This window comes from Rhamphochromis sp. 'chilingali', assembly GCF_963969265.1.
Source record: "Rhamphochromis sp. 'chilingali' genome assembly, chromosome: 22".
Taxonomy (NCBI): Eukaryota; Metazoa; Chordata; class Actinopteri; order Cichliformes; family Cichlidae; genus Rhamphochromis; species Rhamphochromis sp. 'chilingali'.
In genome coordinates this window covers 19,127,833-19,141,278 of record NC_137950.1, presented here as the reverse complement: position 1 = coordinate 19,141,278, position 13,446 = coordinate 19,127,833, and the positions used below count along the sequence as shown (strand labels likewise).

The window sequence follows — 13,446 nt, the reverse complement described above, 5'->3', positions numbered from 1 at the left end:
CTGAATGAGTCCTTCACACCTGTTGTAGTTTCCCTTATATTTCCATAAAGTGGGTGTAGCACGTACCTAACTTGCTGATTGATAAAGTTGACAAAATCCTTAAACTTGACTCTTTTCTTCGTTTTGTCTTGCAGGTCACAAGCATATTTTCGCCACGATTCTTTAAGTTTGTAAGGAAGCTTGTTAGCTAATGCCCTTAGGTTAGACGTATTATCCAAGTCTTCCATGTAGTTAACATCTGTCATTGCATTGTAGCAGCCGGTAAGAAACAATGCAAAGGACTGTAGTGCAGTGCCGTCTTCTGGCTTAATTGTCTGCCAATCCAAGGCCTCCTTTATGTAGGCTTCAGCTATCTTAAAGTCATCTCCAAAAAACTCTTTGAGCATTTGTTTCGCCTTTGTATAACCCACTGAAGGTTCCATGTGGATGCAACTTTTAACCAACTCATGGGGTTGTCCACTCGTGTACTGCAGCAAATACTGTAGACGATCACGATTATTATCAGTGCGGTTTTCAATTCCATGTTCAATGGAACCGATAAAAGAGTTGTATTCAAGTGGATCTCCGTTGAAAGTTGGAATGGAGATGTCAGGTAATAGAGAAGCTTTGTGATTCTTTACCAGGTACTCAGTGACATTAACTTGCTGAGAAATGGCTTGACACAAACTATCGAGCACAGGTTCACCAGCCCTTTCAGGGCTTGGCGCAGGCACTGTCCTTTCTTGCATTGGTGTCTGCACATCGTCGTCATCGTAGGGTGCAGATGAGACGTATTGCGATGTTGGGTGGAATGTGGTTTTAGTCTCAGTTTTGCCATTCTGATCATCATCTGCAAAAATGCTCATGTCTGGCTGTGTATCTTCATATTTTTGCAAAACTTCCAGTTTTGCATCTGACTCAGCAAGGGCAGTCTGCATAGCATGCATTTCCTTTTTAGCCTTTATTGTAGCCTCTCTTTGTTTTTCTTCCGCCTGCAATTGAGCTTCTTTTCCTTTCATTTCTGCATACCAATCCGCTTCTTCCTTTTCTATTGCCAAACTCTTCTCCAGAGCTGCAGCCTTTGCTTTTAATGCAGCACGCTCCATTTCTACCTTTAATCTAATAGAGGAAGATGTAGAGGAAATGCTTCCACGTTGTGATCCAGATCTACTGGAGCGTTTGCTTGCCGACTTTGATGACGTGGACCTATTATCTGCCTGCTTTCCTGTGTCGTCCTCTCTGTTCTGTTCAGAGCGTTTCATGACTTCATTCATCCACCCTTCACATTTCCAAAAGAAATCATTCAGGGACTTGTTCTTTGGATCAAACCAACTATTTTGATCTTCCAAAAATTCATCTTCACTCATAAGTTGTTGCAGTTCAGAATTTAGGCTAGCAAAGTCTTGCTGCAAAGAGCTAAAGTCAACTCGTAATTTATTTTTAACGAGGTCAACATTTGCATCATCTTCCATTAATTGCTCAATTTCTTTTTTCATGCCTGTTAATTGAGAGAGCTTATGTCTACGTGTGTTGACATTTCTAGTCTTGCAGTCTTCCATAGCCTTCTCAGTCATTTTTACAATCCTTTTTCCACTGTTTTGTTCATCCATGGGCAGCAAAATTCCAAACTCAATCAATACACATGCACCTCAGCAAATTGAAAAAGGGCAAGGCAATTTAAAACTTACGGTTTTCCATCTTCAGTTTTTCCTCGGTTCGGTATTTCCTTCTTACTTTATAATCAGGTGTTTTCAAACTCCATTAATCTGTGAAGAGCTGGTTTTTTGACTAATGTAGGTTTCCTTCGAATGGAGCCTTAGCTTGACGCTCCGCTTAGTCCCTCTTTCCATATCCAAAAAACCAAAAAACAAAACAACAGTCCTTGATAGTTTCTCAATATTTACTTTGAAAGTCCAAACAGGTACACAGCAACAGAATTCCAAATTACGAAAACTTATAAAGTTCAATTCAAAATGGATGAAGAGAGATTGCGAGGTCAAAAAACCATGTGGCTCCACTCTCCTCTCGCCCAACTTCCTGTTTTTTCTGCACTATCAAAATAAAAGCATACATTTCAAATTAAACTGCATGTAGGCTTCTACATGGGTTGTTCCTGAACATCCTTACCAAATTCCTGTCATCTGAGGGTGACAACCTGGGTCTTCTTTCAGACACTGAAAAAGTGGCAACATATCTGCCTAACTTAGACTTATGATGATTAACAGTTCTTTGAAATGATCTTTGAATCTGCAGTTGTTTAGAAGTGACTCCAAGAGACCTTCCCGACTCATGTAAATCTACAAGTCTCCTTCTTAGATCTTTACTGAGTTCCTTTGACTTGTTCTCAGTATTGGTCAATCCAATGACTTCTGTCAAACAAATCTTTTTTTACCCAGCAAAGCTGTAGTCAATCAAGTTAACTAATGAGAAGTTAATAGGCCTCGGCCTTGTCAAGATAAAAGCCACTGTAGAAACTCTAAAGTCATTAAAGATATGTGCTGTACAATGATTCCACCTGAAAAAAGAGCAGTTCAAAGAAATTGTTCAAACCCAAAAGCTTGACATGCCCATGATGGATGTATGTAAACCTCTAACCACAACTGTACAAAGTCAGTGTAGTTTAATTGAGTTCATATACACTCAACAAAAATATAAACGCAATACCTTTGTTACTGCTCCCATTCCCCATGGGATGGACATAGAGACCTAAAATTCATTCCAGATACACAATATAACCATCCCTCCCAAACAGTGGTCACAAATCAGTCCAAATGTGTGGTAGTGGGCACATCTGCTATATTGAGATAATCCATCCCACCTCACAGGTGTGCCACATCAGGATGCTGATCTGACATCATGAGTAGTGCACAGGTGTACTTCAGACTGCCCACAACAAAAGGCCACCCTGGAATGTGCAGTTTTTTGCGCTATTGGGTGTCTGGGAACCCAGAACCGGTCAGTATCTGGTGTGACCACCATTTGCCTCATGCAGTGCAACACATCGTCGCATGGAGTCTATCAGATTGTCAATTGTGGCCTGTGGAATGTTGGTCCACTCCACTTCAATGGCTGTGCGAGGTTGTTGGATATTCGTGGGAACTGGTACACGCTGTCGTATACGCCGGTCAAGCACATCCCGAACATGCTCAATGGGTGACATGTCCGGTGAGTATGCTGGCCATGCAAGAACTGGGACATTCTCAGCTGCCATCTGCCCTGAACAATGTGAACCATGATTCATCCGTGAAGCGCACACCTCTCCAACGTGCCAGACGCCATCAAATGTGAGCAGTTGCCCACACAAGTCTGTTACGGCGACAAGCTGGAGTCAGGTCAAGACCCCGATGAGGACGACGGGCATGCAGTTGAGCGTCCCTGAGACGGTTTCTGACAGTTTGTGCAGAAATTGTTTGGTTGTGCAAACCAATTGTTCCAGCAGCTGTCTGGGTGGCTGGTCTCAGACGATCTTGGAGGTGAACCTGCTGGATGTGGAGGTCCTGGGCTGGTGTGGTTACACGAGGTCTGCGGTTGTGAGGCCGGTTGGATGTGCTGCCATATTCTCTGAAACGCCTGTGGAGACGGCTTATGGTTGAGAAATGAACATTCAATGCACGGGCGACAGATCTGGTTGACATTCCTGCTGTCAGCATGCCAATTGCACGCTCCCTCATTGCTTGTGGCATCTGTGGCATTTTGCTGTGAGACAAAACTGCACATTCCAGGGTGGCCTTTTGTTGTGGGCAGTCTGAGGTACACCTGTGCACTACTCATGATGTCAGATCAGCATCCTGATGTGGCACACCTGTGAGGTGGGATGGATTATCTCAATATGGCAGATGTGCCCACTACCACACATTTGGACTGATTTGTGACCACTGTTTGGGAGGGATGGTTATATTGTGTATCTGGAATGAATTTTAGGTCTCTACGTCCATGTTGCATTTGAGAAAGTGTAATGTTGTACATAACTGGTAAAAACGGCTCTGAATAGTCGCCTTCCAGAAAAATTTCAAGAATAAATACAATGTGGAGAAACAAAATGCCAAAATTTTAGACTGATGATTTTAAATAAGCTTCAAATGAAGGCTGGTGGCTCATGATAGGTTTCGATGTTCAACATAACAAATCTAATTTACCAGAAAGCATCTTTTTGAAACCACGCCAACCTTATTTAGCTATTCCAAAACCCGATGCCAGATGTCTAAATAATTTCACCAGATCAACCCAAATTTCCCCTCTCAAAAGATAAGAAAGTGTTCTGAGTGACATTTCAACAGGCTGTTCCCAACTTCCAGCAAGATTGAACTTGCCTGAAGACAATGACAAGCTCCTCTCTGTCTGATGTCACTTCCCATTTCCAGGCCGACTGCTATCTGCTACTGGTTTCTGCCAATAATAGCTCATCAAAACAACACAACCCTTCTTGGCACCAAAATAAAGGCTGCGGTACGCGTCTGTGCCACTCAGTTGTCAATTAAGACTCCTCTTCACACTGACACTTGTGACTTAAAAGAAACAGTCGAGAATGTGATGAATTTGAGCCGACAGATGAGAAGGCAGTGCGCTGCGTTGCAGTACCATAGTGCGCTTGAGATATGGATAACAACTGACACAACTGGCAGGTCTTATGAAGTTTGATTTCATTTGTCAGGCTTGCTTGCTCCCTCACTTTTCAATCATCGTGGTAATAGCTCATTCTGATCGCCTGAAGACACTCACTCTCACTTCCATTTAAAATGCAAAGACATAAATATAGTAGGTGCCGCTATGGGCTGCACATCAAGATGGCATTTGTTGTATCCGAGATTCTGTAAATTCATATGTTTAAATGCGTGTAATATAGGTATCAGCGAGGATACTGAACCAGGTTTTGGGTGGTTACAAAGGTGTCGTGATCTCTAGAAGTGACAAGGTTTTGCAAAAGAAATAAATAAAAATGAAAATACATATCACATAAACCATAAATGACAAGGAAATAACCATCAACCTTGGTATTTGATCGCTAAGTAGACAAATGGAGCAGTAAGTGTCCAAGCCTGTCTCGGCGAATACCTTGCATGCTTGTCTCCAGCCGACCACATGACGCTAATTCCTGACTGAAGCGCTCCTCCTGTGCAGCCCTAATCCTGCCTGTGAAATGTGACAAGATCATTCTTAAGGCCTACTTTAGTCTGAATAATCTGCCCATCACAGACATTCATCCCAACCTGCACAGTGCCTCCAGCATCATAACACGCTACCTGTATGTTTTCACCATGACTTAGGCGCCATAAATTAAATCTACACGAGCAAAATGTCGGTGTATGTCCATGTGGACATTTTACATTGATTGCACTGCAAACATTATGAACAGTGTCCAGAAGATTTACTGCAAATGATCAATTAATTGCGTCAAAACACAACAGGAATTCTTAAGTCATGATAAACAATTCATTAAGCTCTTTTTTGGTTTGTTTGTTTGTTTTATATCCTTGCAAATGCATTAATATCTTGATTTTTGGAAATGGTGATCCGACAAACAAGAAATTCGTCAAAATAAATAAGCCCGACCAAGTTGCGTGCCATAATCTCACGAGTGCTTTCCTTGTTTTCTTACAGCTAATAAAGTACAGTACAGTGGATCTCACAGGCGCTTCTTGAAGTTTCCACAAAGTTCTGTACCAATAATATGGCAGCTGTCAGATTGAATTGAGCGACTGGTTCCCGACGCTAACGTGAAGGTTAGGTGAAGTTAACTCTTCTTTACAGCATGACTACAAGCTGCCAGGAGCCTCACCTTCCCGATGGCAAGTGGACGACAGCATATAATCTCCACGGGCTTTACTTTCTACTCCTGACCAGCTTTAACTAATTGAGAAGACAAAGTGAAAAAGACCCTTCACTGCCACAATCTTGGCTGCACCTCAACTTTTCTAACTCTCTCAGTCATGCTGCGCTCCTGTCATCTGACTTCCGGCGAGACGGCATAAGTTCTTCGTGTCAGCTCCGAGTTGAGAGCTTGCAAATGAAGTCAACGCTGCAGTATTTGACACTCAGATTGGGGCGTGTGTGTGGGTGGGTGGGGGCGAGGAAAATATCTTGGGTGTAGTCAAGGGGAATGGGTATGACTTCTAAGTATCTGAAATGTCCTGTCTTAAACACATAATATCCGTAATACTTCCTGACACATTCACCTATAACCTCTTATTCTGTGCCAGCTTCTGTGGGTCCCTTTTTTCTCTCTCTGGGCGTAGAAGAAAAGCAGTCTATTTTCTTGTCATATTTGCTTGAAAGGGGACTCTCAACTTGGAGTCTAATTTCCTGCACTTTAAAGACAGTCCACATGCAAGGTGCATTACCATGCTATCAAGGTGATGGGAGCAATTTCAAACTGTCAGTCAGTCATGGAAATATCAGAGAGACTTAATGTCTAGTGCAACCTGTCAAAGGCTCCTGTGAAGAGGTGGAGAGCATAATCTGAGTTTTATTCACTCAGTACCATTTACTTGTCAGTGTGGCTCTCTGTTTCACTCTAGATGGTAGCTCATAAGGAGATGGGGATATAATATGCCCATATGTATAGAAATATATATGTATAGAAAGTGGGAGAGAGCTACTTAAATGAAGAGGTCACTATGGCAGGTTTAAAAATGTATAAGAAGACCAAAGACAAAGAAGGAAAATGTAGAGCTGCTGCATATCAACAGAGAGCACTTATGTACCAAGTACCATAGCTTCAGCCCGAGTATAAAACTGCTCCATCTCGTATGATCTTACAGTGCTTGCTTCGCAGACAGCAGTTAGTTAAGGCTGTTAATTTCCCGATAGACGCACCACTCTGGGTGACACACTGGGGCTGTACTTAACCATTATTAATGTGACAGGCCTCACTGCAAAGCAAATCAATTAAACAGGACCAATCACCATAGTCTGGATAACGGCCCTTTTAAGGCTGTTTTCATGTGACAAGGAGGTCCTCGATCCAGGCCTCTGCGCCGAGACCTGACAGGTCAAGAAAGCGGCATGAAACAATAGCACCTTCTAACCATCATCTCCCCTTTTTACCTGTCAGATCCAGTCGGCCTGTCTGGCTGCTGACGCGGCGTGCCCTGCGCTGCCTGCCACAAGGTGAATTTTCATGTCATGTCGGGGGAATTTCTTATTCCATTTGCTCGACATTATAATGCCGCATTTATCGACCATATCCTCTTTTTGAAAGCTATATGTCAGGGCGCCTGAGTTTTTGTCATTTTTTTCCAACAGATTCAGTTACTTGTCCCTCGTAATTAGCTCAATGTACACGTGCAAGCATAAAGGGAGCGTAATACCAAAAGTGGAGCACGCACTTACTTTAGCGCTTTTCGGGCGATTCTTTCGCTTGTGATCTCTGAAGTGTCTGAAAGGGTGGAAGGAAAGCTGCTTTCAAAAAAACACCACTTTTTACACTTACTCACGATGTTGGTTGTCATTCCATTTTTTTTTATAAAAAGACAAAAAATTATATAAAACCAGCTGAAATATATTACAAGCATGCTTTTGTCTAATCAACCCTGTTGTGGAGACTATCCATCAGCCCGCAAAACTGAATTATGCAATACCCATTATATAATTATACATTATACAATACAGTCATGATAGAAGCTCCTGACAGGGTGACCCTAATTGCCATTGTTTTCCATTTTTAATAATCCCCAGAGATAAATTGTCAAGTCGTCTCCAGTGCTTCAGCACAGAAAAACCACCACCTGAAAATAAAACGAAGACTAAAAGCTAAACTAAAAACACAAAAAGTGCCACAAAGAGGACAGAGGAAAGTCTTCACCTCTGATCTCGCTTATTTTACTTCCACATGAATCCTCAATAAAAAATATTTTGATGGGCAAAATGTAGAACCGAATAAAAATTGTCAAAGCGATGTGAAAGATGCATTTCTTTGTATTTTCTTTGCCCATTAAGGCAAAAGATAAGCGTGGTTAACAGAACAGAACTCAGAAAAATAGAAAAGCTGTTTCTAAGGATCATTACTGAATGTGTGTTTTTAAAACACATGGATTAAATATCTAATTTCAGATGATAAATTAGGGCTATGTTTTTGGATATTTTTAATAAAGGCCAGAGAAGATGCTTTAATGAAGAAATGGATGCAAAAAGAACTGGGTGAATTAAACCTGATTTCTTTCTTTTTTTTATTTGCAGAACTTAAAGTTCAGACATTTTTGCTGAATTCATTATTAAATGTGAGCTGGAGGGAACTTTTGTAGAAGAAAACGTGAATTAATCCTTTAAAAAAATAAACAAACCCTTAATATTTAATAGTAAAGCCCAGAGATGTGCTTTCTTTCGGTGTAATCACCAACTAGAGGTACCCAGCCCTGCTTGTAAACGTTTGTATTTGCATGGATTCCGGGTGATTCATAAATGTGTCCTTGTGTGAAATACTAGCGGGAGATTTCAAGCTTTCTGTTTCAAAGTAATGAATTGCGGCGACGGAAAAAAAAAGTGAAGCCATTTAAGGATAAAGCCGAGAATTTGGTGTCTGCCGCTGCGAGCCATCCATCACGTCCACAATAAAGGAGCTTTTGCCTGACGGTCGAAATTTATGGTCGCCCTTCTCTGCCCTAATAACTCAAAGCGCTGTGTCAGAGCCTGACAGCCGTTGCCGAAAACAGCACCCCTTTTATCAATCAAAAAACACTTGCATATGTTTAACTTTCGCCTGATCAGCAAGACATTTATAGGCTATTGAGTAATAAGATAAGTGGGTCTATTTCGATGGGAAGAAATGTGGACGCTTTAATGATTAATGGCAGCCACAAGAGAGTTTTTTTAAGCGCTCTTGGAACAAAAAAGAAGGATTTTTGGCATGAGTGCGGAGGAAATGTGGAGGTGTATTTTTTAATTTCCTACACCCAGAAAAAAATATATAATAATGATAATCACTTGGAAAAATTACATGCTATTAAATCAGTGTCTGTAGCAGAATTACAGCGCCATATAAAAATACCTTGGAGCTTATCTCCAATTAAACAAATTGCTGTTTTTAGTTTGACCAGACCAGGCGGTGTAAAGCGGCCCTGTGCGGTGATGGAGCGGTTAGGGGAGATAATACAACACGTATTATCTGCCCTTCTCGTGGATTCACTTTACAGCTTTTGACCTGAGCATGGCTGAGAAGAGGCAAAAAATAAATAAATAAATAAAATAAATCTGCAGACAGTTGACTGGCAGGACAGGGAACTGACAGATGACAGGCTGTGATTGAGGGAGAAAGTTGCCGAACATGTGAAACATGGCGATAGATGTCGCACACTGTAGGCAGGGGATGTGACCTTACAAGTCCCTCGCTTGATTACTTTTTATTGTTTTGAGTAACTGGGTCCAAAGACCGTCTGCTTTATTAACTGCAGTCTAGTTATGCAAAGAAGATGCAGATTTTAAAGCAGATTTTAGCCGCAGGCGATAGTTTGTCCACTCCTACTCTCTTCTTTTAGGGAAAATAAATGTCGGCTGTACAAACGTTTCAAAACAAATCTTTTCATAATCTTTGTCATCTTTATTCCCTGGTTCCCCCCCCCCCCCCCACAGGATGCAGGTGCAGCGCATGCGTCAAAGTGCCAATTACGCAAAAGGCGCGTGTAAAGTCTGGAAATTAAAAGCGCTCGGAGTGGGTGAAATATGAAACAGACACCCGTGTGAGCAGGAAACGTCACATTACCTCGACCCTCTGATCACATCGGCATCTCTTTTTGATTGGGGGGCTGCACGGGCAGCAATCCGCGGACTGATTCAGATGCTGCTAGTGAGGAGGCGGAGTGATCCCTCCTGCCCGCAACCCACGTAAACCGTGCCCGCTCTCGGACCCACAGCCACAGTGTTAGAGCGACGCCGGAGATGAAGCAACGAGGCTGAGAAGCGCACGGATTCTGCTCACACACTCCGCGTCTCTTCCGAGGATTTAACTGTGATTTTCTTTTATTTCTGGCAGCGGCTCCAACCGTCAGACGTTTTGAGTGCTGGCTTGCTTAACCCTACCCATGGCATTTTTCAACCATTTATAGGAGAATTGGGTCATGATCACATCGCCCACGGTCTCTGTCCTGAGAAATAGCACAAATCTAGCGTGGGAGAGCGGCTCCTCGGGGGAGAAGGGAGCAGTGAAGATAAGCCAACTATCCGTCCACAACTCCGTCTCTCCCGCAGACCCTACTCGACAAGCCAGTCGTCTTCCCATAAAGGTTTTGAAAATGCTTACGGCACGGGCAGGACACATTTTACACCCGGAGTACCTACAGCCGTTACCGTCCACTCCTGTCAGTCCCATCGAGGTAAGCGCTACATCGGATAAAATAAAACACGTTGTTTTTATTCGCTTATTCTCAAACTACTGCGTGTTCACTCCGAAATTGCAGGACACCAGAGCTCCCGACACGACACGAGTGGACAAACTGTGGTCAAGATTTGTATTTAGGCTGTGTGTTGAAATACAGTAATAAACTGTACTCTCGATGTTCTACTCACTTCAGACTTTAACGACCCTTTTATGCAAACTGATGCCAATATTGTGAATGTCATTCCGTCGTGTTGTACAATCTTATCTTCCACCTAATGTAGATCAGCTACGTGTGTGCGCCTTCCTCCTTTACATACCTATTATGCTGAGTTGTTTTGAGTTTCATCCCGAGATAACTTTATGCGCAGTGCGTAAAATGCGCGAAACGGACATATGTGACTATTTATCGCAAAATATTACATGTACGTGTGAGTGTTTTCCTGAATTTTTTAACGTTGTGTTTGTTTCAAATTCTCAGCTGGATGCCAAGAAGAGTCCGCTGGCCCTTCTGGCCCAAACGTGCTCTCAGATCGGCAAACCGGATCCGCCGTCCTCCTCCAAGCTGTCCTCTGTAACCTCCAATGGATCTAGCGACAAGGAGGCCAAATCCGGCCCGCTGAAGATGAGCGACATCGGAGCCGACGACAAATCGAGCTTCAAACCTTACTCAAAATCATCAGAGAAGAAGGACTCGAGCAGCAGCCTCAGTGGAGATAAAAACAGTTTCCGAGTGCCTAGCGCCACCTGCCAGCCGTTCACCCCCAGGACAGGCAGCCCCGGCTCCTGCACCTCCGTTTCTCCTCTGCCATCTGAAGGCAAAGCGGGGGACAAGGAGGAAAAGAAGGAGTCTGATAGCAATAAAAGCACTATGACGGAGAGCAACGGCAGCCACGGGATAAGTGGGATTACCTCTGACGGCAACCAGCAACAAGAAAACACATCTGGATCCAAGGCTGTTACATCAGACTCCATATCTGTAACCTCGTCATCATCATCCGTCCTCGGCTCCGGGCTGGTGGCCCCTGTCTCCCCCTATAAGCCCGGTCATACAGTTTTTCCTTTACCACCTGCTGGTATTTCCTATCCTGGAAGTTTAGCCGGTGCATATGCGGGTTATCCGCAGCCGTTTCTCCCTCATGGAATGACCCTTGACCCCACCAAATCCAGCAGCCAGCTTTTAAGCGCACAGTTTGCTGCTGCCAGCTCGCTGGGATGCAGCAAAGCGGGAACGAGCCCCTTAGCTGGAGCATCCCCACCGTCTCTAATGTCTGCTAGTCTGTGTCGAGACCCCTACTGCCTGAGTTACCACTGCACGAGCCATTTGTCCGGCGCAGCCAGCGCTAACTGCGCACATGACTCTGCGGCAGCTGCGGCAGCTGCCTCGGCGCTCAAGTCTGGATACCCGCTCATGTACCCGACGCACCCGTTACACGGCGTGCATTCCACGACCCCTTCTTTCAGCGGACATCCCTTATATCCTTACGGGTTTATGCTGCCCAACGACCCCCTGCCGCACGTGTGCAACTGGGTGTCGGCGAACGGACCTTGCGATAAGCGCTTTTCATCCTCCGAGGAGCTCCTCAGCCACTTGCGGACTCACACGGCCTTTGCCGGCACGGAGAAGTTGATATCTGGGTACCCGGGGTCGTCTTCTCTTGCTAACGCTGCTGCTGCTGCTGCTATGGCTTGTCACATGCACATGCCTCCAAACGGAAGCCCGAGCAGCCCGAGCACGCTGGCCCTCAGGGGCCCTCACCACCCCCTCGGACTCAGCAGTCGCTACCACCCGTATTCAAAGAGCCCCCTGCCCACTCCCGGGGCCCCGGTGCCCGTGCCCGCGGCTACCGGACCATATTACTCCCCGTACGCCTTGTATGGACAAAGACTGACGACAGCATCGGCCTTAGGATATCAGTAGTGACAGAGAATTACACATTTATAAAGGAGATTTAGGCCCAATGAGTTTTATATTGTACTTAATGCAGGGATTGGATCCAGGTGGGGATCAGTGTATTTATTTGCGATAGCTTCAAGCGTGACTAAAATAAAAAATAATTATAATATAAAATTTCAAAAGACTCAATGTGCATTATTTTTACACAGGAGAAAAGCGTCTTTGCAAGTTAAATAAAGTTAGGACCCTTTTTCTTTCTTTTGAGTAATGTGGAGTTTATTGTTTATTTGATTTATTGTGACTGGTGGGGTTTTGTAAAGCAAAAAGTTATTTTAAAATGTGCCTTACTCAGAGGGATTAGGGGGCTGCCAGAGCTGAGTGCGTGACGGAGTGATGGACGTGGAAAATCAATCAGAGCAGTTTCTTACAGAACTGCCATCGATTTATTTTATTTTATTTATTTATTTTTGGGGGGAGAGATAAACGTTTCATGAGGGTGTTTGATTTACCTGAAGAGTATAAGACAGCTGTTTGGTGAGGGTTTTTTTTTATTATTATTATTTATTTATTTTATTTTAAGGCTCCCTTTTTATTTTTAAGTATAGGGCAGGGTCAAATCAGGTCAACAGTTTTAATTTACAATAAGAGGATTTTCTCCCTCCAGTAACATCTTGTTTTGTTTTTGCTGTGTTAGTTTGACTATATATATATATAATTAATTATTTAACTTCCCCAACTTTATTTTATTCCTAAAGTTGGGGAAGATGTTTAATATCTCACTGACATTTATGGCAGAATTTTGAAGATACTCCCTTTTATTCACAACTGTGTTTTTGCTTCTGGTCTCACCATGAGGCTCATAATGGGGTTTTTAAAAGGGCCCAAGGATAGAGAAGCAATAACTGCAAAACCTTTGAAGTTACAGAGGCTTCTATGAGCATCTGCTGTTTTTATTTTATTAAGTTTTAGTAACAAGAAGCAAGAGAAAAAAAAGAACAAGAAAAAAACACCACTTGGTGCTGCAGCTACAGTACGTGTGTGTGTGTGTGTGTGTGTGTGTGCAAATGTGTGCTCAGATACAAAATCTTTTGGGCTCATCAAAACATGCTGAATCTTCTCAATCACACGGTCATGGATTATTGTTTCATTAACGAAGACAAATGAGCTGCTGATACCAGCGAGGCGCTCGCTAAACAAAGATTTACGATGACACCAGATGTGGGACGTTTCCACAGCTTTTGTGATTGCTGTAATGAAGCAGAGA

General features: G+C 43.4%; 1 protein-coding gene across 1 annotated transcript; it reads left to right on the top strand.

Annotated features, from left to right (window-relative positions):
* Positions 1–9,635: 9,635 nt before the first annotated feature.
* LOC308391217 (zinc finger protein 503-like) lies at positions 9,636–12,356 on the top strand. The gene is made up of 2 exons (XM_080873739.1): positions 9,636–10,283; positions 10,767–12,356. The coding sequence occupies exons 1-2, from the start codon at positions 10,029–10,031 to the stop codon at positions 12,204–12,206; spliced, it is 1,695 nt and encodes a 564-aa protein (XP_080729865.1). The 5' UTR covers positions 9,636–10,028; the 3' UTR covers positions 12,207–12,356.
* The last annotated feature ends 1,090 nt before the right edge of the window (positions 12,357–13,446 follow it).